The following is a 26462-nucleotide window of genomic DNA, read 5'->3' as shown; positions in this document are numbered from 1 at the left end:
GTGGGTCCTGCCGGGTTGGGTTCGAGCCTTCGGCCAGAGGCCAGGAACTGAAAGCCACGACCACACCATTCTGATTCGCAGCGCGGCGGAGTCGCAGGGACTCGGAAAAGCCGAGTGTGCGTCAGGCAGCGCGGAAACCGCACCCGCCCGGCCCAGACACCGACGGGGCGGAGTCAGGCGACCGCAGCTCCAGCGGAGAGACGCGCGGCGCCGCGGCTGAGGCTACACCGGGAGCGGCTGCGCCGCCCGGCCGGGTCAGCATCGTGCGCATGCGCGGACCCGGCGCCATTTTGGTGGCCGGGCGCGGAGGTGATTCCACACTGAGGAGAGCGCGGCGGCTGAGGTGGCAGTGGCAGCGTTCCTGTGCTCGGGTCTGAATCGCCGGAGGAGGAGGCAGTGGAGGAAGAGGTGGCGGCGGTGGCGTTGGTCGTAGCGGTGGCGGAGGAGGCGGGTACGAATCAGCTGCGGGCGGAGACATGGCCAACATCGCGGTGCAGCGAATCAAGCGGGAGTTCAAGGAAGTGCTGAAGAGCGAGGAGGTCAGAAATGAACTCCCGGCCATCCCCCACCTCAGCCCAGGGTGGGAGGGCCCTTCCAGCGGCCACCCCGATATCCCCTGTAACCCCTGGGTGGCCCGCCCCGCGGCCGCCCTACTGCCTGTGGGGAAGCAGTAGCTTTCCCCTCCTTCCGCCGCCTTCCTCTCCCCTCTCAGGGCCCAAGGATGGACGGTCTTCCCTGCGGGAGGTCTGGGGACGAACACGTTTTGGGGAGCAGGTTAGAGAAGAGGTGCGCTTCTCAGAGGGGTGTGAGCCGTGGAGAGACCCCCGAGGCGGTAGCAGCAGCTGGAAGTGTGGCTGCGGGTGGGGAGGGTGCAGGCCGAGCCTGAGAAAACCCGGGAAGTGGCATGGGGGAAGGGAAAAGGTGGTAACTGGATCCGAGGGAGCTGTGCTGCTCGTAGGCCCACACTTTTAAGGGTATTCTGGGTTATCGCCTGTCAGGCCTTCAGCGCCCTTTCCTTAGGGAAGGAGCGATGAGAGCTCCTAGGTATTGATGAAAGGAGAAAGACAGGCATTCAGAGTTACTCCCTCTTAGTTGGGTGTTCGAAGAGAAGGGGAGATACAATGACATTATTTAAGTAGGGAATATAAGGGAATTTCACCTGAGATAGGAAATTAACTCCAAATTATATCACCTCACTTAGACCCCCAATTTCTGGACCCTTTATTTATTGGCATCTAAAGGTTTCTGACTGGGTAAATGCCAGTTGTTTGGTGTATTAAAGGTATTTAAATATTTTTAGCCAGGAACAAATAGTAGGGGGTATGAACAGCTTATTTCAAAATATTGTTTACAAGTTACAGGTCAGTCTCTTCTAAGACAATGCTGTCTGTTGACTCTGTTGTGTTGTACCATGAAACTTCATTATGATGTCCCTCATAGTTAACCTGAATCTTACTTTTGAAAAATAGCCCTATTAAAAACATGAGATTTCAAAAACAGGAACAAAACAAGAAAACCCATGAGATTTCATCAGATTAATATGTTGTTGTATCTCTTTATTAAGGTGAATAGAAGGTTTATCCTGACATGTATCTAAAGTGATTAAAAAATAATTTATCTCAAGCTGTGCTTGAGACCTATGGAGTTTTAGATACTTTCATGCTGCACACAATTATTTATATAAGAGATTGAAAACATTATAGTAATTTGACTCAAAACTATGCCAGTATCAATTTTTCATACCAAATTAACAAGAATAGCAAGTTATTTTCCCCACGTGGATTTAACAGAGGAAGATCAAAAAGTAATACTGAAAATGATTTTTTTCTTGATGTCACATCCCATTGTTGAGTATATTGTTGCTGTTTGTTTTTTTTTCTCTCATTGTCTTATGTTCGTACTTTGATAATGTCAACAACGATTTGTGAAATTCAGCATTCTAAGTATGTGATGAGTAATTGACTTAAGTCTGATATCACCTGGGATTTCTTTGTGTTTACTGGGTCTGTGATAGTCATGTATTTTTCCAGGTACACATGGAGAAAATTATTTAAAATTATTCAAAAATGACAAATGCCAGCAGATTTAATGAACGTAGGTAGTATATATTTTTTTAGTACATAAGTAATGATCTGTCTTAAAGAGCATGTGTGTGAACTCTAACCCCTATATTTGTTCAAGTGCCAAAACTCTGAATGGAAGGATGACTTTGTATTTTTATGGTACAGTTTGGAAATAGAGTCATAAATGTCTACTGATACACAGTGAAACAATGATGATTCTGACTTTTTATTTTATAAAGTGTATTCCAGAATAGTTGACATACATTAATGAAAAATTGCAGCTAATATTGTTGCCAGCAGCCTAAAATGTACTTTTTTATAAGATTGTACAAATTTGAAGCTTCTAATGCCTTATTTTCCATTACATAAAAGTGGTAAGGTTTACTGCTCTAGTAATTCATGTTGGTTGGTCACTTTGTATGAGGTGACTTTTCACCATGATATTCTTAGTACTTAGGTTGCCAGAAATACTTGTATTGCTCTACTAATGCATACTTTTAAAATAGTACTTCTCTTTTATATGTAAGGGATGATGAAGCCTTGCTTCAAATAAGTGTCATAGTGTTTCAGAGGAAGAAAACAGGAAATGCAGACAGACAAAGGAGTTTTTTTTTTTTTTTTTGAGAATAGTACCCTTGCAAATCTGAAAGGATACTTCTTCCAGGAAAGTTAGTTGCAAAGAACATTTAGGGAAGGGTCAGAAGATTTAATCTTGTAATAAATATAACCAATAAATAGCTTTATTTTTACTGGCATTTTTATGTTGATTATTATCAACTCGTCAAAGGACTTGTATAATCCATGTATTACTTCCTTTTTACTTTGTGAGTCAATGTAGTATTTTCAGTAGCTGGTGAAGTAGTCAAGTATTTATCAAGTCATTTTATGCAGATCTGCAGTTTACCAAAGTTTATTTCATGTGCTCGTTTACTAAGAGTATTGGTTAATATAAGATTTTTTTTGGAGGGGAGGCTTTTAAGTGACTTTAAAGATAATTGATGTTTGCTGAATTCTGGTCATAAGAGGTTATAAACAGCTATTCTTAGAGTGTGTTTTTAGTTTAAATATAACCTCAAAGATAAACCTAAAAAGCAAGATGCAGAATAGTGTGTAGGAGGCCACCATTTATGTCAAAAGGGAGAAATATGTGTATTTGCTTATACAAGTGAAAGAATTCATGAGAAATTGGTAACATTGGTTGCCTCTGGAAGGGAATTGGGCGTTTGGAGTATGAGGGTATAGATCTCTTAAGTTTTGAGTCATGCCGACATGCTATTTACTCGAAATAAATAAAGTAGTAAATAAAAGCATTATCCAATCCTTTTTTTTTTTTTTTAAGACTGTCTGGAAATTCATCTTTTTACAATCAAATATTTTTAAATATTGGTGTGAATTAAGTGATGTTTAAAAGTTAAGGATGGAAAATTGATTTAAGGTAAATTTTGTATTAGGTTTGAGTTATTTTATGAGTTGAATTACGTAAGTGAATTGTTGATTGTGAGCATATAAGAAGTATTATTCATAGGTTTGTTATTATTACCAATTATTGCTGCTAACAGCTAACTGCCACTTCATTTATACATTATTGCTAATTCTCAGTGACAGGTCTTTGAATTAAGAGTTACTGTTTCTTAGATGAGAAAACTGAGATTGAAAGAGATTACATAAGTTAAATTATTTGTCTGCAAACATATAGCATTGGAATTTGGATCCTGGTCTGTTTGTTTCTACACTGTCATGACTTGCCAATGATAGGCATGCTTTTAATGATTTAAAAATAATTGGACCTGGTCTGTATACTGATCGAAGGATTTAAACACAACCTAACAATAAAGTAATAAGTGTTTCTTGTAATTAATGCAAGATTTACTTGTATTTCAGTGTGCAAAATACTTTAACATTTGAAGATCAATGAACTAAAATGCCCTTAAGTCAGCACACATACTCTTGCTTGTTCTTATACTATGTAAAACCTCTTCCCATCGAGTTGATTCCAACTAATAGTGACCTTATAGAACTGCCCCATAGTTTCCAAGGAGCTGTTGGTGGATTTCAACTGCCAGCCTTTTGGTTAGCAGCTGTAGCTCTTAACCACTGCACCACCAGGGCTCCTTGTACAATGTGGTACGTACCTATATTTTGCATATTGTAGCTGCACTTTGGCAACATTTTCTAGGACTCTTATAAACCTGTTGCCATCGAGTCAATTCCAACTCATAGTGTGACCCTGTAGGGCAGAGTAGAACTGCCCCATAGAGTTTCCAGGGAACTCCTGGTGGATTCGAACTGCCAACCTTTTGGTTAGCAGCCTTAGCACTTAACCACTACACCACCAGGGTTTCCAGGACTCTTACAGGGAATGTTTAAATTTATAGCATAAACAGATTGCTCTTATTGGAACTACTATTGTATATTGAGTTTGCCTCGAGCATTTAAATGATTTTATGTATCATTTTGTAAATTTAATATATTGATCTAAATTTGGTCTAGATTATTCCATATAGAGCTAGTTGTAAATCTTTATGTAGAAGAAAGTTTCTTGATTTCTGTAGGTCATGGTTTCTCAACCTCAGCACTATTGACATTTTGGGCTGGTAGTTTTTGTGGATGGCTCTGCTTTGCTTTGTAGGATGCTTAAGCAGCATCCCTGGCCTCTACCCAGTAGATACCAGTAAGTAGCATTACCGGTGTCATCTCCACCTTTATTGTGACAACCAAAAATGTCTCCAGTCATTGCCAGTTGTTGAGAACCGCTTAAAACTCTTTGGAAGAACATTTAACACTGTTAAGTATGTGAGATGTATAGTATAATTTATGTAAAGGATGAATCTACAAAAATGTGTGTAACATGGCTACTACTGGTTTTGAATGTTCTGTTTTAGTCTTTAAAGATTTTAACAGCTTTTCCTTTTTTAAATGATTTCCTTTTAAAGTTTGGCCTTATTTGATTTAAACAAAAAGGTGAAAATCTCTGCCAGGAAGTAATATTACCAGCATCTGAACATTTTTTTAGGAGTAGAAAAGTGTTTTTTTTTACAGTTCCATAAATTATAGTCTATAACTTGCCTTATGGGATTCTGGGTGTGAGTTGGATAATATAGTGATAGTGTTTGAGGTGTATTTCTTGTTTTACTTATCAGAGATACTGATCTCTGGCTATCTGGTATGAACTTAGATGCATCTGCGTTCCACCCTTCTGTAAAGAACATACACTCTTGTTTTTTGGTGAATATGATACCAGCAGTTACTGAGCATATTAACTGCAGCCCCAGGAGACTGATCTGGTGGAGAGGCAGGACAGACAGGATAGATAAAAGCAACAGTGCCCAGCTATGCCACATACTTGGTGTGGAGAGAGTTAATTCTATGAGAGTTCTGAGTGTATGTGTATGGAGGGAAGGTCTTGAGCTGGGTTTTAAAGGGATTTAAGACTGGTATCAAGTGTCAGGAGATAGGCTCAAAGGAATTACAGGAATATGTTAATTTATAAGTAAATGATCTCTTCTGTAGGCACCTGGATTGGTGGGGGGGAGGGGGGCAGAAGAGATTATTGCTAAAATTAAACAAGAAACACAGTTGCATTTTTAGAACAGTCTGCGTAGCTCTGATAAACACAAACATAATTGTAGAGTTAAATTGCATTTCTAAGTTTCCTTATTGCTATCTTAAAAAAAATTTTTTTTAATACCGAAGTAGAACATACATACAATAAAGTGACCAGCACCCAAATCAAGCAACAGAACTTTACCAGCACCATCAGGACGATGTCCCTTGCTTCCTTAACTTCTAATAGCACAGATGAGGTTTTTTTCCTTCATTTATTTTTATTCTTTATCTCATCTGTTATTTAGATTTTTGTGTATAATTTAAAAGCATATAAAACATTATAATATTATTGTTAGCTACCATTGCGTGGCTCATGGCAGTCCCATGCATAACAGAACAAAATGCTGCCTGGCCCTGTGCCATCCCCACGATGGGTTGAGGATCAGTCCCTGTACTTCATGGGGTTTCACTGGCTGATTCTTGGAAGCACATAGCCAGGCCTTTCTTCCTAGTCTGTCTGAGTTTGAAATCTGTTTAGCTTAATAGCAACAGACTCAAACCCAGGCCTCCAGCATGGAGGGTGCGAATTCTACCACTCAGCCACCACTATTAATGTGCTTGGATGCTAACTGAAAGGTTGGAGGTTTGAGTCCACCCAGAGGTACCTTGGAAGAAAGGCCTGGCAGTCTGCTTCCAATAAATTAGCTACTGACAATCACATGGAGCGCAGTTCTGCTCTGCCACATATGGGGTTGCTTCCATGGCACCAGTAGAGTAGTAATTGTTACATTCTTAAATAACGAAGCATGAATAAGGATACTGGAAGTGCATGCTTAACAGTCTTTTTTTTTGGTGGCAGTATACACAATGAAACATATATCTGTTCACAATTTCTACATAGCACAGGTTAGTTTTGAGTATGTTTGAGTAAAAGAATAGATACAAAAATGTATACTATATGATTCGTTTTTATCGTTGGGAGGTTTTCGAAAGATGCCTTGAAAAATCTTTGTTCAACATGTCTATCAGCTGATGAATGGGTAAACAAAAAGTGGTGTATGAATGCAATGGAATATTACTCAACCAAAAAGAGAAATGAAGCTCTGATGCATGCTATAACATGGATGAACCTTGAAAATATTATACTGAGTAAAATTCGGCACAATAGGACAAATATAAAATATCTAGAGTAAGCAGATTCATAGAGACAGAAAGTAGATTAGTGGTTACCAGGAACTGGAAGGAGGGGGAATGAGGAGTTATTGCTTAGTGGGTCCAGAGTTTCTGTTTGGGGTGATGAAAAAATTTTGGAAATAAGACTTTTTTTTTTTTTTTTTGAACAAAAAAAAAAGGTAATGGTGTCTTAAACTCCAAAACCCAAACCCACCGCCATCAAGTCAGTTCTGACTCACAGTGATGCCATAGGGTTTCCAAGGCTGTAAATCTTTACGGAGGCAGACTGCCACATCTTTCTCCTGCAGAGCGTCTAGTGGGCTCAAACTGCTGACCTTTCAGTTAACAGCCAAGCACTTTAACCACTGTGCCCCCAGGACTCCTAATGGTGTCTTAGAAAACGTGCTAAAATGCGTAGAATTTTATAGTTGAAAGAGACTACATCTAGGCTAAGCGCTTCATCTGTAGGATCAGGAAGCTGAATCCTGGAGAGATTGATTATTGCTCCATTATGGTGAACCCAAACCAGGCTTTTTGCATACCAGACTGTTCCATACTGCTGTTGTACATGCTTGCTTTGTGGAAACGTCCAAAGACAGATGCTAATAAAACTTGTAAGTACATAAAGGGGTGATAGTGTTTACATGTATCTTGCTTTTTCTCTCACTAGAGATCTTTAACTTGCGAGGAGGCAAAGATACTTAGGTTCTGAAGCATAATACAGTAAACTTAGCTTACTGATTTAGAGTGTGGGCTTTGGAATTAGGTTTACTTTGAGTCCTGACACTTCTACTTAGTACCTGAAAGCACTGACTCTGGATCTCAGCTTCCTTTATCTGTAAAAATGGGGATAATACCATGTGGGAAGATTAAATGTCTTTACAGTGCTTAGAGCAATGCCTGGGACATACTAAACATTCAGTAAGTGGGTAGCTGTTAGATGTATTAGCCATTAGATGTGTTAATATTAAGTTATACTTTCATATTCTGCTTACTGTTGTTCTTGGATCATAAAAGTTTCCTCAGTGGTTTAGTGATTTTGGGAATTTGCCAAAAGAAGAGCCTTAAGGAGGCTGTAGCATTTCTGATAGTGTTTCTTTGACACCTGTGTGTAAGCAACCAATGGGACTGGTGGTAAGAGAGGTAACAAAAAAGTATATGTAGGCCGTCTGGAGGCCTTGTTCTCAGGATGATTATTGGTCTCTGTTTAGGAGGCACTGTAAAAGTTTGCTCTAAAATGTGACATTTTTATTGGAAAAAAAGGTTTACTTGGGAGTCTTTCAAATATATAGAGTTAGATTTTTTTTGGCTTTCTTAACATGGCTCTGACCTCCTTGAACTGGACTAAAGAATCCACATTCTTATCCTATAGTGTGTAATCTTAAGTTCTTTGTAAATCTTTATTTCAAAATTGGGTCTCGGAAGCTAGAAATTGGCAGCTCATAGCCAGGTAAGGCATATTCTCTCATGTAATTCTCAAAAGGCGTATGAACTTCATTTTATTCAAAACGATTTTTCCCTTTCTCCGCCCTTTCACTGCAAATTTAAGATAAACTACCTATAGTTCAGTGCCTACCATATGACATTTTAGATATGTGGCAGCTTTATAAGATTGATATTCTTGTCTTACAGGTTAGAAAGTTGCAGCTCTGAAATTAGCTTTCTCACTAACTTGTTGATGGAACAGAGACTTGGAACCATGTCTTTAATTCTAATTTCTGGTTATGGTGAGAAGAGTAGTTTACACTCAGAGCTGTCACTTACTCCCAGCCCATTATTTTTAAAGACTTATTTAAAATTATGAAATATTTTACACTTAGAAGTACAGAAAATAGTGAACACTTTTGTATTTGTGGCCCAGCTTTAACAGATCTTAACCTTTTCTTAGTGGCTTAAGGGTGTTTTCACCCTCAAGAAAGAAAACATACAGTTGAAGCTCACTTTGTATCATTTCCCTATTCCATTCCCCTTCCTTCATAACCACTGTACTAAAGTTGGAAACCCTGGTGGCATAGTGGTTAAGTACCGCAACTACTAACCAAAAGGTTGGCAATTGTAATCTGCCAGGTGCTCCTCAGAAACTGTGGGGGCAGTTCTGCCCTGTCCTGTAGGGTCACTATGAGTCGGAATCAATTCGACAGCATTGGGTTTGGTTTTTTGGTTTATACTGAAGTTGGTGTATACCTTCTCAGGAATATTTTTGTTTCTACTATTAACAAGAATAGTATTTTTGAGTGTTTTTAAACTTTTCAGATGCAGATGATTATAATACTTTATACCTCATTCTGCAGCTTTTTATCTCAGTGTTGTATTTGAGATTTACCCTTAACATTGCAAAGAGTTCTTTAAATTATATAGTATTCCTTGTCACACTTTCTTTGTCCATTCTCCTATTGGTGGCATTTATTTCCAGCTTTAGCTATTACAAAACCCTAAGAATTGCAGGGTCAGAGGGTATTTGCACCTTCTGCATGACTGGCTATTGCTTCATTGTTCTCCATATGATTGCATTAATTTACACTCCTGCTAGCACTGTATAGGTAGTCCCTGATGTAGGACTGTTCAGGTTACCCAAGATACAACAAACTTCACCTACCATCCTCTGGTTTTTTTTTCTTTGTACTGCATAGTGTTGCAGCGCATAATTTGCTGATGTTCTCATTCTCAGATGTCCACTCACAGATGTTTATATGTAATGTTTTCAACCCCCAAAGATAAATACAGGATTTATAAAGATACTGTTAATAAAAGGCAATAATAATAATGAAAACATTAAAAAAAAAAAAAAAAGGCGTTGGACTTAACATCAGAACTGACTTATGTCAGTCATAGGACACCAGAACCCAATCATAAGCTGGGGACTACCTTTTCTAGTGACTGGAGGTTGTAAGATTTAGATTTTTGTCAGTTAGATGAGTGTGAAATAGCCGTATCTGTGAGGTGTAGAATCACCTTGCAGAAAGCCATTTAACCTTTGGTCTTGGTACCTGAAAGCTGGACCAAACCTGAGGCAAATGAGTGGGGGCTGACCAGACCAAGAGGAACCACCTGGGGGCTCAGTGCTGACTAAGCTCAGGAGGCATCATGGCCACATGGTGAGGCCAGTAAAGGCCTTGGAAGCCAGAGGCTTATGGAGCATCCTGGTTGGTGACAGTGCATGGGACAGTGCCTGGTTACTGACAGTGCATAGTGTGTCCCTCTGTGCTGTGACGCCTCCCAGCCCTCACCCTGTGGGTCTTCATTTGTATCGTTTTTTGGTTGTAATCCAGCCTTAGTAAGTATGATATACTCTCTGTGAATTCTGTGTGTTGTTCCAGCAAATTACCAGGCCCGAAAGAGCAGGGGGAGCTGGCAGGTCTGAAGTAGGGGGAGTCATGTGGACTCCTGGGCTTGCAGATGGTAACCTATGGAGGTAGAGGAAAACTGAAGTTTGGGAATAGTTGGTCTGAAGTGGAGGGAGTCATATGGACTTCCCAGCTTGCAGTCAGTACCCCCGACCCTGCCCTGGGTGGCTGGTGATGAGAGAGGAGGACTGTATGGGCAGCTGGAATCTGAAGTGAACAGGGAATGGAAGCTGAGATTTCCATAAGAGGAAGTGGAGTAGAGTGGGATTTGTTATCCACTGCCTAATTGGGCATCAGAATTGGGTGATCTTAGTCTTCCAGAGCTGGTTTGCACAATTGGCCCTGTGGCAGGATTTGTTAAGGGACTCTAACAATGCAGTATCTCATTTAAATATTTATTTCCTTAGTTAGTAGACAAGTTAAGCATATTTTTATGTTTACTGGCCATTAAGCTTTCTTTTGTGAATTTAGTGTTTACATTCTTTATCCTTTTTAAAACAATTAAATGGTTTTTATTTTCTCTGTTGATTTGTAGGAATACTTTATATATTTATATGTAATTTCGTCCATCACTTTCCATTATGTGGCTTGATATTTAACTTTGTCATATCTTTTGTCTTACAGAAGTTTAATTTCAAAGTAGTCAAATTTTTCAATAATTTCCTTATGGTTTGCTTTTCGTATTTTGTTCAAGAAGTCCTTCCCTACTCTTGATTATCGGTTGTAAAGATGTTGTTATTTTGTACTGTCAAGTTGATTCTCACTCAGTGACTCTGTGAGTAGAACTGCCCCATATGGTTTCCTAGGCTAAAATCTTTACAGAAGCGGATCACCAGCTCTTTTCTCCCATGGAGCTGCTGGTTGGTTAGAACCACTAACCTTTTGGTTAGCAGCCGGGCGCTGAACCACGGCACCACCAGGGTCCCTTATCATAAGGATACTCTTTCTATATTTGCTTCTTAAAAGTTAGTTCATTCCTTAACTTCTATGCTCAGGCTTCTATCTCAGCCATATCATATCAAAACTGTTCCTTCAGGAGTCACCAGTAATCTTCTGAATAGTCAAATGCAGAGTAACTTCTCAGCTGTTATTCATTTTATACAGCTTTCTTTAGCGTTTCCATTCCTGTCTTAGAATTTTCCTTTTAGTTGCTCTGATGCTACTCTTGTTTGTTTTTCCTTCTTCAGTCTCTTACTATCCTTTATAAAAAATCGTTTTCATGGATTTTACCTCCGTAATCCATTTATCTCCTGAATCTGTTTTCCTCTTTTTCATCCCTTTTGTTATCACTGTAGGTCCAGTTTTCGTATCTCAGATGGGCTTTTTTTTTTTTTTTTAATAATTTTTATTGTGCTTTAAGTGAAAGTTTACAAATCAAGTCAGTCTCTCACAGAAAAACCCATATACACCTTGCAACACACTCCCAATTACTCTCCCCCTAGTGAGACAGCCTGCTCCCTCCCTCCCCTCTGTCTTTTCGTGTCCTTTTCGCCAGCTTCTAACCCCCTCCACCTTCTTATCTCCCCTCCAGACAGGAGATGCCAACATAGTCTCAAGTGCCACCTGATCCAAGAAGCTCACTCCTCACCAGCATCCCTCTCCAACCCATTGTCCAGTCCAATCCCTGTCTGAAGAGTTGGCTTCGGGAATGGTTCCTGTCCTGGGGCAACAGAAGGTCTGGGGGCCATGACCACCGGGGTCCTTCCAGTATCAGTCAGGCCATTAAGTCTGGTCTTAAGAGAATTTGGGGTCTGCATCCCACTGCTCTCCTGCTCCCTCAGGGGTTCTCTGTTGTGTTCCATGTCAGGGCAGTCATCGGTTGTAGCCGGGCACCATCTAGTTCTTCTGGTCTCAGGATGATTTAGTGGCTGGTTCATGTGGCCCTTTCTTTCTCCTGGGCTCGTAATCACCTTGTGTCCTTGGTGTTCTTCATTCTCCTTTGCTCCAGGTGGGTTGAGACCAATTGATGCATCTTAGAGGGCTGCTTGCTAGCGTTTAAGACCCCAGACGCCCCTCTTCAAAATGGGATGCAGAATGTTTTCTTAATAGATTTTATTATGCCAATTGACTTAGATGTCCCTTGAAACCATGGTCCCCAGACCCCTGCCCCTGTTACGCTGGCCTTCGAAGCATTCAGTTTATTCAGGAAACTTCTTTGCTTTTGGTTTAGTCCAATTGTGCTGACCTCCCCTGTACTGTGTGCTGTCTTTCCCTTCACCTAAAGTAGTTCTTAACAGATGGACTTTTAAAATAGTTTATTTACTGCTTATTTATACTTATTTTCTCTCCCTTCAATGTCTCCCTACCTTTATTCAACCCTCATGGTGCCACTAGATTGCATTTTAAAATATGATCTTATGTTACTCTCCTTTAGGGTCTTTCCTGCTTATAGAAGAAAGTCAAAACCTATAGGAGAAAGTCTGAACCTTCCTTTCCAAACATTATTTTTTGTCAAGCCTCAGATGCACACGTGCATGCCCGCTCATACCTCAGATCCTCACTCTTCCTTACCTGTAGCCATACTAAATTGCTTGCTTTTTAGTCATTCTGTCTCCCTTCAATAAGCCCTGACCACCCTTCTTTGCATTTTGAAACCTACTTATCCTCAAATGCCACCTCTGATAAGCCTTTCTTGAACTCCTGGTTTACCTGTATTCTCTAATAGCACTTCGTTAGAATTTTAGTGGAGCAGTTATTATTGATAATTATACATATGCCCTTCTGCTCCTACTAGATTGTTAAGCTCCTTAAGAATTCTTACTCATTTTTTTCTATTTATTATCTTGTATAGTGTCTGGTATATAGTAGACTTAGCAATATTTAAAGTATGCCTAACCGGATCTTTTGATGATGATGATGTTTTTGTGTACTTTTGAGTCAATTCTGAATCATAGTGTACCCATAAAGAGCCCTGGTGGCCTAATGTTTAAGAACTGGGCTGCTAACAGAAAGGTTGGTGGCTTGAACTCACCCAGTGAGTATGCAGGAGAAAAGACCTGGCAATCAGCTCTGGTAAGGATTACAGCTTAGAAAACCCTATGGGGCAGCTCTGCTCTGTCAATGTGGGATCACTATGAGTAGAAATCAGCTTGATGGCACTTAACAAGTGACCCTATAGAACAGAGTAGAACTGCCCTATGAAATTTTCTAGGCTGTAATTCTTTTTTTATTTTTATTGTGCTTGAAGTGCAAGTTTACAATTCAAGTCAGTTTCTCATACAAAAACTTATACACACGTTGTTAGTGACCCTAATTGCTCTTCTTGTAATGTGACAGCACGCTCCTCCTCTCCACCCTGTACTTCCCGTGTCAATTCAACCAGCTCCTGTTCCCCTCTGCCCTCTCATCTCATCTCTGGACAGGAGCTGCCCACTTAATCTCATGTGTCTACTTGAGCTAAGAAGCACATTTCTCACCAGTATCAGTTTATGTCTTAGAGTCCAGTCTAATCTTTGTCTGAAGAGTTGGCTTCGGGAATGGTTTTAGTTTTGGGCTAACAGAGTCTGGGGGCCGTGTCTTCTGGGGTCCCTCAAGTCTCAGATCATTAAGTCTGGTCTTTTTATTAGAATTTGAGGTCTGCATCCCACTTTTCTCTTGCTCCATCAGGGACTCTCTGTTGTGTTCTCTGTCAGGCCAGTTATTGGTGGTAGCTGGGCACCATCTAGTTCTTCAACTCTCAGGCTGATGGAGTCTCTGGTTTATGTGGCCCTTTCTGTCTCTTGGGCTCATATTTTCCTTGTGTCTTTGGTATTCTTCATTCCTTTGGTCCATGTGGGTTGGGACCAGTTGACGCATCTTAGGTGGCCACTTGCTAGTTTTAAGATCCCAAACTAGGCTGTAATTCTTAACTATTGCACCGTGAGGGCTCCTTGGTCTTTTGATAGGTACCTAATTTTTTGGAGCTGTTGCCAGAAGTGCTGGCTTTACATAGGTTTAGGGCAGGCCTGTGTTACTCTGTTCATTATTTTCAGCCATTGTGCAATTATGGATTTTCCTAATAATTAAAAGTGCAGGGCTAGGAGTCTGTGGTGGCACTTGACTACTAACCAAAAGGTTAGTGGTTCGAACCCATTCAGAAGCAACTTGGAAGAAAGACCTGGCCATCTGTTTCCAAAAGGTCACAGCCTTGAAAATTCAATGGAGTGTGATTCTGCTCTGCAGCACATGGAGTTGCCATGGGTCAGAATGGACTCGATGGCAACTACCTTTGATTTTTTGGTAGTATATATAGCTTTTTCTCTTGAGTGACTATAGGTAGCTGTTCTATTTCACAGAGTGAATTGTCCCATTTGAAGCTGTCGTACTTAATTGTAGGCTGTCTGATGCTGTTGCTTTTCAGCAGCTGATAGAAAATATTTTGTTTATGTCTTGGTGCACTTGGTACTTCTCGGCTGATTATATAGTTGAGGCCAACCTTAGTCCTTACTGGAACTAGGATCTTATAGGGTGAGCAGAAAGATCTGAAGTTTTTGAAGAGCGTGATGGTTCTGTTGGTAGAAGAACCATGCTTTTAGTTGCTGCAGCATGTTGTATATGAGAGAATTTTTTGACAAAAGCAAGGCTGATAGCACTGTCCTTTGTATTACTGCTAAAGAATACAGCTCTGGTTTTCAGATATAGGTGAGAGAGGGGGTTATTTGAAGTTAGTTGGCCCTAAAATCTAGTATTTTGACTTATGAAACATGTCAGTTTATTCTGTATAAATTTGGTCTTGATATGGCAGATGGTTAGGTATCTATCCTCTCCTACTTGTTTTATCTAACTGGTCCTTCGCAATCCCTGCAGGACCATGCAGTTGATTTGAGTGTGATTTCGCGGAACCGTTCTAGGAACCTACCTTTATTATTATTACTTTTTAAATCATTCTATTTTAACGGCTTACATATGTCAGGGGTAAACTAGTCTAAAAAGACTGTCATCTGTGGCAAATTCAGATCTTAAACCTCATTTAATAAACTTCCTAACTCTTTGCTTTATGATATCTGATGGCCTTGTTCTGATATGTTGTTTTATTGATACTGTACTTTACTAGTATGTGCAGTTTTTCTTGATACGGTGGCTAACTGAGTTGTCAATCTATCACTAAAACTTTGTTGTGAAAAATTAAGTGATTAGGTTTTTATAATTAGCGCAGCTTAATTTTGTTAAATGTCTTTAACTTAGCAAATTTCTGGAAGAACTGATGGCATAATTTGGGAATATGTAATTGTGTGTTTTTAAAATAAATTTCTTCTGTGTACTTTTTTTTTTTTTTAATAGAAAGGTTAGAACACACTGAAAAGTATAGTGAAAATGAAATCCTTAATCCTAAAACCAGAAGAAACCATTTTAAGAATATTTTGGTATGGATTTTTTCTTGTAAAAAAAATTCACGTATTTCATACATATAAAACATTGAATGTTACGTATGTAAGTTATAAAGCATAATATAATGAACATCTGTGGCCCACCATTAAACTGGAGAAATAGAACATTACCAATACTTTACATCTACCTCTCTAGAGGTAAGTTCTATCCTAAATTTTGTGTTTTGAGAAATTTAAACAAGAAAAAAAAGTTTTGTTACACATGTTGTCTGATTCAGTAATGCAATTTTGCCTGTTTTTAAACTGTTCCAAAAGTATAGTATTCTTGAACTTGCTTTTACTTTCCCCGTTTAGTATTGTTTCCAAGAGCTATCCGTTGTTTCCTTTGTGTGTAGCTGTAGTTCCTTTGTTTCCGTGTAGGATAAACCAGTTTTATGCATTTGTCTCTTAGACATTGTTATTTCCAAGTTTTCATTGGTGCACATGTGCAATAATTTCTCTTGAGTGAACACTGAAAGTGGTGTTACTAGGTTATTGGGTGTTCTGATTAACTTTTTTTAGGTGTTTACTCTGTTAGGTGCTTTATTTCTATCTGCTTGTAGGAACTGTTAAGTATGAGTCCTGAGAGCAGAGACCTACCTTACTGATTTTTTATTTCCCGTTGCTTAGCACATAGCCTGATGAACTGGCGGCACTTGTTTTCCTGAATGAGTTTAAGAATTTGCTTAAATTCTGGAGAGTTCATCAACAACCACTATTAAAGTAATACCTTTTATCCTACTTCTGAGAGTGGGAAGAGTTGAATATGTTGATAAAAGCGACCCCTAGGCAAAGCTGGGTTTCTGTTCCGTATTAAGTGTCGATGATACAGTCAGGTTCTAAACTGGAGCGATGGAATGTCCAAGCCAAAAATTGGGAAATAAGGTGGTAGGAAGGGAACCTTTTTTTTTTTTTTTTTTTGCTTTTGTAACTTCCCTCTTTGAAGATCTTAAGGGGTATCCATTTGGTGTACTTTACATTATTTGTATCCCTGTGGCTTAACTCTTTAGTGTAACTTGTTTTTTGTGTGTGTGTGTGTTTTTTTTTTTTTTTTTTTTTATTGTCTGCCACCTGTGTTGTTAACAAGGTAGATGTGGTCCTTGCTCTTATGGAGCAGATGATGGTTCAGTAAGATAATGAAACATTGAACTGCTAATTATGTTTGCTGAGTTTAAGTAAGGGTAGATGTAGGGTGGGGGAGCCTAACCTTAGGGAAAGAGTTCCTTGGGAATAACCCTTAGACTGAGACTAGGAAGATAAATTAAGAAGTAACCTAGGCATACAATCAACTTTTGTATACATACAGGTAGCTAATAACTGTTACATAATGAATAGTGTAACAGTTTCCCTGAATTTCTTTAAATATAAAAGTAACAAATATTTGCCTACAATAGAAAGTTTGGAAATTGCCTTCAACTGCATTAAAAGTAAAGATCACTTGTAATCTCACTCCAGAGATAATTCTTTTCTTTAAAAATTTTTGCTTTTTTAATGAAATATTTTAAATACACAGACACACCTTAGTTTTTGGTATTTCTTTTCATTGTTTTTTTCTGTGTATATATATATATGCACACATATTTAGAAGTATTTGTTATTTTTGGTAAGAAGCTTTTATTTCCTAAACTTCATTTATTTTGTTGCTGTTGAGAATATACACAGCAAAACATACACCAATTCAACAGTTTCTACATATGCAGTTTAGTGACATTGATTATATTCTTTGAGTTGTGCAGCCATTCTCATCCTCCTTTTCTGAGTTGTTCCTCCCTCATTAACATAAACTCACTGCCCTCTAAAGTTCTTATCTAACTTTTCAAGTTGCTGTTGTCAGTTTGATCTCATATAGCTAGTTCTTAAAAGAGCATAATGCTCAAGGCATACCTTTTTTTTTTTTTTTTTTACTAGTTAAGAGAACCCATTTCTTGATTTTAAGATGTTTTCAGGGGATATTTTTGGTTTAAGGTTTAAAGATTATCTCAGGGCAATAGTTTCAGGAGTTCGTGTAGCCTTCATAGCTCCATAAAGTCTAGAGTCTATGAGAATATTAAATTCCGTTCTGCATTTCCCCCCTTTTTATCAGGATTCTTCTATGGAATCTTTGATCAGAATGTTGAGTAATAGTAACCAGGCACTATGCGGTTCTTCTGGTCTTATGGCAGAGGAGACAGTTATTCATGGAGGCAGTTAGCCACATATTCCCTATCCTCCTCCTATTCCTGACTCTCCATCTTCCTCTTGCTCCAGGTAAATGGAGAGCAATTGTTGAGCACGTGGCCGCTGAATTCACCCCCTTTAAAGAACTTTTCCATAAGCCCCCTTTGGTGAACTCTCTTTATTTCTTTAGTAAGGACTGTGCCACATAACCACTTCTTGCTTTAAGGGATGCTAGGAAATGTTTTTTAGCTCAGCACATCGCTTCCCAATTAAAACCGGAGTTTCATTTGTAAGGAAGAAGTAAAGAAAGGAAATTGGATAGGCAACTAGCAGGCATTGCCATGTAGGAGAGTGGGTGGCAAGAATGAACTGAGGAAGATCACTAGAGAAGCCACTCTTAGTAGCCTAGCCAAGAGATGATTGTAGCTTGGGGCTAAGGTTGAATAGAGATTTGAAGAGAAGTAGAAGGATTTGGGATGTACTTTGAAGGTAGAGTCGACAGAACTTGCTGATAGATTAGATGTGGGTGGAGAGGAAAAGTAAAGAAGCTAATAAAACCAAAGACTCATGGGAGCCATTAGTCCAAAGGACTAATCTACCACAGGAACTGCAGCTTACAAGACCACGAGACCAGAAGAACTAAATGGTGCCCAGCTACCACTACCAACCATTCTGACTGTGATCACAACAGAGGGTTCAGGGCAGAGTGGGAGGAAAATTGTAGAACAGTATCTGTTGCTGGTGGGAGTACAAAATGGTACAACCATTATGGAAAACAATGTGGCAATTCCTAAAAAAAAAAAAAAAAAAACCAAAAATGTAACTGTCATGTGACCCAGCAACTCAACCCTTAGGTATATACCCAAAAGACTCGAAAGAAGAGACTCAAAAAGAGACTTGTACACCAATGTCCATTGCAGCACTATTCACAATAGCCAGAAGGTAGAAACAGCATAAGTGCCTTTCAGCAAATGGATGAATAAGCAAAATGTGGTACATACATACAATGGAATACTACTCAGCCAGTAGGAGAAATGAAGTTTTGAGACGTGCTACAGTATGGAGCTCGAAGACATTATGCTGAGCAAAGACATTATGCTGAGCAAAATAAGTCAATCACGAAAGGACAAATATTGTATGACCTCACTTATATAAAAAGACAAGAAAAGGCAGTTTTGTATAGAGACCAAAGTTTATTAGCAGTTTCCAGGGGTGGGAGAGAGGGGGGAAAAAGGGGGTTAACAGTGATGGAAAAATCACATTGATTAAAGGGTAGGGTTGCATAGCTATTTATTGTAATTGCTGTCAATAAGTTGTACACCTGTAAAAAGTTGAGTTGGCTAAAGTTGTATGATACGTTTACAGCAAGAACAAAAATGAGCAGCTACTGAGGCTGCTTATGTACGACGAAACACCTCATGGAATTTGGTTCCTTGCTTTGGAGGTTTAGGGTCATGATTTCATGAAACATTCCAGTTACTTGGCCTAATACCATGTTCAGTGCTTCTGTTCTACCTCCTAGTTTGTCATGTAGTGCCTAGGGTCTTAAAAGCTTGCAAGTGGCCATCCACGGCTCAACAATCTCTATTCACCTGGAACAACAGAGGAAGAAGGAGAGGCAGGAATAGGAGGATAGGGAATCTGTGGCCAATTGCCTCCATGAACAGCCACCTCCTTTGCCATGAGACCAGAAGAACTAGATGGTGACTGGCTTACCGTTAATGAACATTTTGATTAAAGATTCCATAGAAAAATCCTGATGAAGAGGGAGGAAATACAGAATAGAATTTCATATTCTCATAGACTCTAGACTTTCTAGAGCCGTGGAGTCTAGATGAACCTCCTGAGACTATTGCCCTGAGATAATCTTTAAATTAAACCAAAAATATCCCCTGAAGTTATCTTAAAATGGAGCAGTAGCTTTGCTTAAGTAGTAAAAAAGGTCTGGCTTGAGTATTATGCTCTTTTAAGAACTATATGGGATCAAATTGACAGCAACAACTCAAAAGATTAGATAGAAACCTTAGGGGGCAGTGAGTTTATGTTAATGAGGGAGGAACAACTCAGAAAAGGAGGATGAGAAAGGTTGTGCAACTGAAAGAATATAATCGATGTCATTAAATTGTACAAGAAGAAACTGCTGAATTGGTATATGTTTTGCTATGTATATTCTCGATAGCAACAACAACAAAATAAGATTAAAAAAAATTGTAGAACAGAAAATCAAATTCGTAAAAAAGACTGGATTTACTGGTCTGACAGAGACTGGAGGAATCCCTGAGATTATGGCCCGAAGACACCGTTCTGAATTGGAACTGAAGTCATTCCTGGAGACCACCTTTCAACCAAACTGTAGATGCCCATGAAATAAACAGAAACACCCAAGAGGAACAAGCTGTTTAGAATAAACAATTATACGAGATTAAAAGGGTAGCATTTGCCTAAAAGCAAAGATGAGAAGGCAGGAGGGGTAGAAAATCAGGTCGAAAGAAAGAAAAGGGGAACGTAGGATGGTAATGGGGAAAGTGCTGACACATTGTGGGGAATGAAACCAAGGTCATGAAATACTTTATGTTCAAACTATGGAATGGGAAACTAATTTGCTCTGTAAACTTTCATGTAATGTACAATTAAAAAAATAATAAAACCTTAGAAAAACACCTAGATTTTTGTCTTTAGCAACTAGATAGATAATGGTGATAATTTCTAAGGTGTAAGAGTGAGGGAGGAGGAAATTGGAGATATGGAGGAAGACCAGGAATTTTACTTTGTCCTTGTTAGGTTTTAAGGTAAGGAAATAACAAGTGAGCAGTTGAATATATGAGTCTGGAGGTCAGGTCCAGAGAGAGATTTGGACATCACAGAGATAGAGATGATATATTTAAAGCCCTAGTGGGTAACTTAACTCTGGGGGAATTTGGTTAGAAAAGGAGCGGATCAAGAACAAAACCTGGTTTTTGTCTTGAGCCCCTAGCGCAGTTTAAAGCTGAACCAAGGAGAAATAATAAAGGAAAATGAAAGTGTGCTATCAATGATGTATTAGGAAAGCCAGAAGAGTATTGTTCATCAGAGCCAAGAGAAGAATCTTTCAAGAAGAACCGAGTGGCCAACTTTGTCGTGTTGCAGAAGGGAAGCAATGACCATTGAATGTGTAGTGTAATGGTCGTTGGTGACCTCGGCAAGTGTATTCTCTTTGGAATGGTGCAGATAGAAGCCTGATTGGAGTGGGTTGCTGAAAGAATGTGAGTGGAAAAAGTGACAACTGTCGCCAGTTCTGTTAAGGAGTTTTGCTTTGACAGGGGAGCATAGAAGAGAGACCATAGCTGGAGAAGAATATTACTTGAAGGATTTTTTTTTTTTTTTTTTTTAATTCTGGTAAATACTAGAGTATGTGGCATGTTAGTGGTCTGAGGAGGAATTGATTATGCTGGAGAGAAGGAAAGTAGTTGGAGGTACAAAGTTCTTGAGAAGAACTGAGAGAATGGTATCCATAGCGTTAGCAGAGAATTTGATCTTTAATAGGAACAGAGACACTTAATATTCATAGTAGCTAGAGAGCCTAGATTTAGATGTGAGTTATTTGGGACATGGGAAAGGCACCAGCATTTCTGTCTGAAAAAAAAAATTTTTTTTTTTTTTGGTGCTTTAGGTGGAAGTTTACAAATCAAGTCAGTCTCATACAAAAAGCCGTACACACCCCACCATGCACTCCTAGCTGCTCTCCCCTTAATGATACAGCACACTCCTCCTCTCCACCCTGTATTCCCTGTGTCCATTCAAGCAGCTCCTGTCCCCTCTTCTCATTTCGCCACCAGACAGGTGTCACCCACATAGTCTCGTGTGTCTCATTGACCCAGGAAATTCACTCCTCACCAGGATCATTGTCTTACAGTACGGGCCAATCCCTGTCTGTAAAGTTGGTTTCAGGAATGGTTCCAATCTTGGACTATCAAAGGGTCCAGGGACTGTGACTGTCAGGGTCCCTCTGGTCTCAGTCAGACCATTAAGCCTGGTTTTTTTAATGAGAATTTAAGATCTGCATCCCACTATTCTCTTGCTCCATCAGGGATTCCCTGTTGTGTTCCCTATCAGGGCAGTGATCGGTGGTAGCTGGGCACCATCTCATTCTTCAGGTCTCAAACTGATGGAGTCTCTGGTTTATGTGGCCCTTTCTGTCTCTCGGGCTCATAATTACCTTGTGTCCTTGGTGTTCTTCATTCTCCTTTGCTGCAGGTGGGTTGAGACCAATTTATGCATCTTAGATGGTCCCTTGCTAGCATTTAAGACCCCAGACGCCTGTCACCAAAGTGGAGTGCAGACCGTTTTCTTAATAAATTTTGTTAGACCAGTTGACCTGGATGTCCCCTGAAACCATGGTCCCCAGACCCCCATCCCTGCTACTCTGGCCTTCAAAGCTTTTGGTTGTATTCAGGAAACTGCTTTGCTTTTGGTTTAGTCCAGGTGTGCTGACTATCCATGTGTTATGTGTTGCCCCTCCCTTCACCTAAAAAAATTTTTGTCTACTATCTAGTTAGTGAATATCCCTCTCCCCTCCTCCTTCCCCACCCTTGTAACCATCAAAGAATATTTTCTTATGTGTTTAAATTTTATCTGGCGTTCTTTTAATAGTGGTCTCATACAATATTTGTCCTTTTGCAGTTGACTAATTTCACTCAGCATAATGCCTTCCAGATTCCTCCATGTTATATATAAAATGTTTCACAGATTCATTGTTGTTCTTAATCGTTGCATAGTATTCCATTGTATGAATACACCATAATTTATCCATTCATCTATTGATGGGTTGCTTCCAACTTTTTGCTGTAGTAAACAGTGCTGCAGTGAACATGGGTGCGCATATATATCTGTTCATATGAAGGCTCTTATTTCTTTAGAGTATATTCCAAGGAGTGGAATTGCTGGGCCATGTGGTAGTTCTGTTTCTAGCTTTTTTGAAATGTTTTCTTAAAGTATGAGTTAAGGTTATCTGAGAGTGGAGATGCAAAAAGGAAGAAAGTAGGAGTTTTAAAGAGAATGAAAAGTTGTGTAATAGCCATTTTGGCATAGAATTGCTGGGCAGTGTTAAGTTTCCATTTGGGATTTGTGGTCTTGAATTTACCATGAGACCAGTTAATGACGGTTGCGTGATTTCCTTCAGCAATGCTTAGCTGCTTAGGAGGACAGACACAGAGGGGAAGTTTTTTAGTTCATTGGAGAGTAAGTTTAACTTGCATTGGGGCTTTGCCATGTGAGTACCACAAAGGAAAAAAGTATTAAGTTTGACAAACGTATTTGCAAGGGAGTGACTTTAATGAATGCTCATGGAATCTAAGCTGGATAAGGAGGGTAATGAGGACATTAGGGTGATTCATAATGATTGAGAAATGGTCAAGTTTCAAAGAAACCAACTGCTAGATTTGGAGTACAAAAGTGAATTTAAGATATAGCTTTTATTCTCTGATGTATGTCAGGATTAAAAGAGTAAGAAGGTAACCGAAATATCAGAGAAGAAACCAAGTCTACAAGGCTGCTAGCCTACACGAGACACAGCATCATCTACCCTGAGACCAGAAGAACTAGATGGTGCCCAGCTACTATGAACCGTTCTGACTGGGGTCACAATAGATTGTCCCAGATAGAATGGGAGAACGATATAGAACAAAACTCAAATTCTTTAAAAAGACCAGATTAACTGGACCAATTGAGAACAGAGGACACTGTTTAAACTTTGAACCAAAACTATCCACCGAGGTCACCTTTTAGCAAAGTAGCAGAGTTTCACACAATATAAAGGATATTACCCATATTACTAAAAAGCCATCTGTTTAAGACCAAAAGGTCAACATTTATTCTAAAGCAGAGATGAGACGGGGACAAGGAAACTAGAGTACTGGAAAGAGAACTGCCAGAACACAAAGGAAATGTTGACACATTGGGAAAAATGTAACTAATGTCACTGAACAATTTGTGTGGAAATAGTCAAATTAGAACCTAACTTACTGTGTAAACTTACACCCAAAATACAATAAGATATTAAGAAAAAAAAAAAAGTGAACTTAATCCAGGGAGATCAGGAATCTAAAAACTTGAAATGAGGTTTGGAGAAGGTGCAGTGATTGGAGATGACAAGATGACAGATGTGACAATGGGGATAAGTGCTTACAGCCTGTTAATATTTTAGGGACAAGACAATTCTTGTTTCCTTTGCTCTTCTGTGAGAATTTAGAAGACATGTGCTGTAAGGATATCAAAAGGAAGCCACAGTCTCACCAACGAGAGATAGCTACTATTAACATCTTGTAAAAACATTCTTTTATACAGTTGTTCATTGGTATACATGGGGGATTGGTTCCAGGACCCCCAGTGGATAAAAAAAAAAAAATCCTCGGATCTTCAAGTCCCTTATATAAAATGGCATAGTATTTGTATATAACTTATGCACATCCTTCTGTGTACTTTAAATCATCTTATAATACCTACCCACTGCCATCGTAACACCTAATACGATGTAAATAGTTGTTTGATCACAATGGAAGACTTGGGTAGCTTTTCTCTTCTGTAAGTTTCTTGAGCTCTTCTGGGAATGCTGATGCTGCCTTGGCTTAAGCTGAAACTGATTCTGCTGTGATCTTTCATTTCTTGAGGCTGTAGAGCTTTATATAGCTAGCCAGCCATTGTTATTAGCCTGAAACTCCTTCCTCTTGCTCTCCTCATCCCCCTCACACTTAGCCTTTGAGGGATTGCTTTGACCACTTAATTGCTTTTTAGGGGCCATTTTTTCACAGAAACAAAGGATACGCACAAGTAGCAAACAAACCAGAGGCGAGGCAATGCGCACACAATGAGTGCTAGAGAGAGACTGCAGACCTGTGAAATGGTATGCCTATATATCACTTCATTCTTGTGCATTCAGTGTAGTGCTCGGCGCTTTTTTGGAACCCCCCCCCGAATATTTTCGATCCATGATTGGTTGAATCGGCAGATGCAGAACCTGTGGGTACAGAGGGCCAGCTGTATAACCACAGTATTATTATCCTGCTTAAGAAAAATTAATGATTCCTTGATACCATCTGATTTCAAGTCCATGTACATATTTCCCTAGTTAACTAAAAGATGTCTTTTGTAGTTATTTTTTAAAAACCAGAATCCATTCAAAGTTCACATGGTACATTTAGATATAGTTTGCTGGTCTTTTAAAATATGTGATAGTTTTCCACACACACCTTTGATCTCCCATTGATAACTTGAAAATCCTGGGGATTTGACTTATTGCTTTCTCCTTTTCTTACTGTTAACACTTTAACTCTTAATTTCCTGTAAACTGGGAGTTTAGATATAAAGGTTTGAGTAGCTTCAGGTTAAATGTTATTTGCAAGAAGGGTAATATTTACTTCATATTAAAGCATATTATTGTTAGTTTGTGTCATCGAGTCTATTTCAACTCATAGTGACCCTATAGGACAGAGTAGAACTGCTCCATACAGTTTCCTGGGCCGTAATCTTTACAGAAGCAGATCATCAGGTCTCCCTCAGAGCCACAGTGGGTTCGACCCCCCAGCCTCTCAGCAGGTGAGCGCTTAACCACTGTGCCACCAACGCTCCTTAAACCAAAAAACCCAAACCCATTGTTATCAACCTTTTGGTTAGCAGCCAGGCTCTTAACCACTGTGCCACCAGGGCTCCTTAGTAGGTATGTAAAATCAAGTTGTCTCATTGGTTAGTGGTGATGCTTTATCACTTGGTGAAGGTAGTAGCCACCCAGTGTCTTTGTAAAGCTTTTTTTTCCCTCTTGGCAATTAGCGCTTCCAGATGGGTTCAGAGTGGCAAAGATCCTTCTTGGAACTTAGAATGGTAGGGAAAGGTGAGCCATTTATTTTAAATTATGAGAAAGTAATAGCAACTGTTAAGGCTTTTAAGTCTCGTTTCCAACAAATTAGGAAAAATTGAACTTCACATTTATTTGTATAGTAATGATCAGTGCCTGTAAATTTTGGCAGTTGTGATTTGACTAGGAAATGAATGAATAATTTCTTTATAACATATGAGAATTATCTGTATCTGTAGGGGAACTGAGAAATTGTTTGTTTTATCTGAAATTTGGATTTAAATTTTGCTTTAGAAAGCAAATTTTCCAGAATTAATACAAGTGAGACTAATGCGATAAATTACACTATAAAAAAATTATACAATATTCATTTGGGGTGGGAATTTTCTCTTCAACATCATTACCAAAAATCAGCATATTACAGTGTTAAATGACGACATTCAGCATGTATGTCAGACATTGTTCTATACACTGTATTAATTCGTTAAACTGACCAATAAACCCTATGAGGTAGGTGCTGTTATAATTCGCAATTGACAGAGGATGAAACTGAGGCAAGAAGAGGTTAATTAACTTGTTCAGTGTCACATAACTACTAAGTTTTAAACAGATTAAACAGCAATATACCTCGTACGTAGTGCTTGTATAAATAAAATCATTCCACTTCTAGTTTTTCCTACTAGGATATAAGTTCCAAATAGGCAGGAACTTAGTTTTATTCACGAACACTTGAGATCACTTTCTGGCATATACTAAACCCAAAAAACCCACTGCCGTCGAGTCGATTCTGACTCATAGCGACTGGCATACACTAAAAAAAAGACCCCAGTAAATATTTGAAAGAATTTTTTTTTTTTTTTTTCCAATTATTACTGTGCCAGCTCACTGAGAGACCTGGCCTTGGAAATCTACTAGAACTACTTTACATTCTGCACTGTTGCTTATTAGCAGTAATGTTCATTTATTTACCACATCCAAATTAGTTTCAAAATTATGTGGTACTTTGCGT

At 39.2% G+C, this 26462-nt stretch overlaps 1 protein-coding gene across 2 annotated transcripts in view; it reads left to right on the top strand.

Moving 5' to 3' along the window:
* Positions 1-284: 284 nt before the first annotated feature.
* Positions 285-26462, top strand: part of UBE2K (ubiquitin conjugating enzyme E2 K) — a 62477-nt gene continuing 36299 nt past the window's right edge. Inside the window, exon 1 of one of the 2 annotated variants that reach the window (XM_023549804.2) lies at positions 285-539. In XM_023549804.2, coding sequence (XP_023405572.1) covers positions 477-539 — 63 coding nt within the window. In that variant the 5' untranslated portion in view covers positions 285-476. The remainder of the gene's footprint in view (positions 540-26462) is intronic. The other variant, XM_010591425.3, reaches the window with a different exon arrangement.

Source organism: Loxodonta africana, chromosome 5, assembly GCF_030014295.1.
Source record: "Loxodonta africana isolate mLoxAfr1 chromosome 5, mLoxAfr1.hap2, whole genome shotgun sequence".
NCBI classification, from domain to species: Eukaryota; Metazoa; Chordata; class Mammalia; order Proboscidea; family Elephantidae; genus Loxodonta; species Loxodonta africana.
This window is presented reverse-complemented; position numbering and strand designations above follow the sequence as displayed.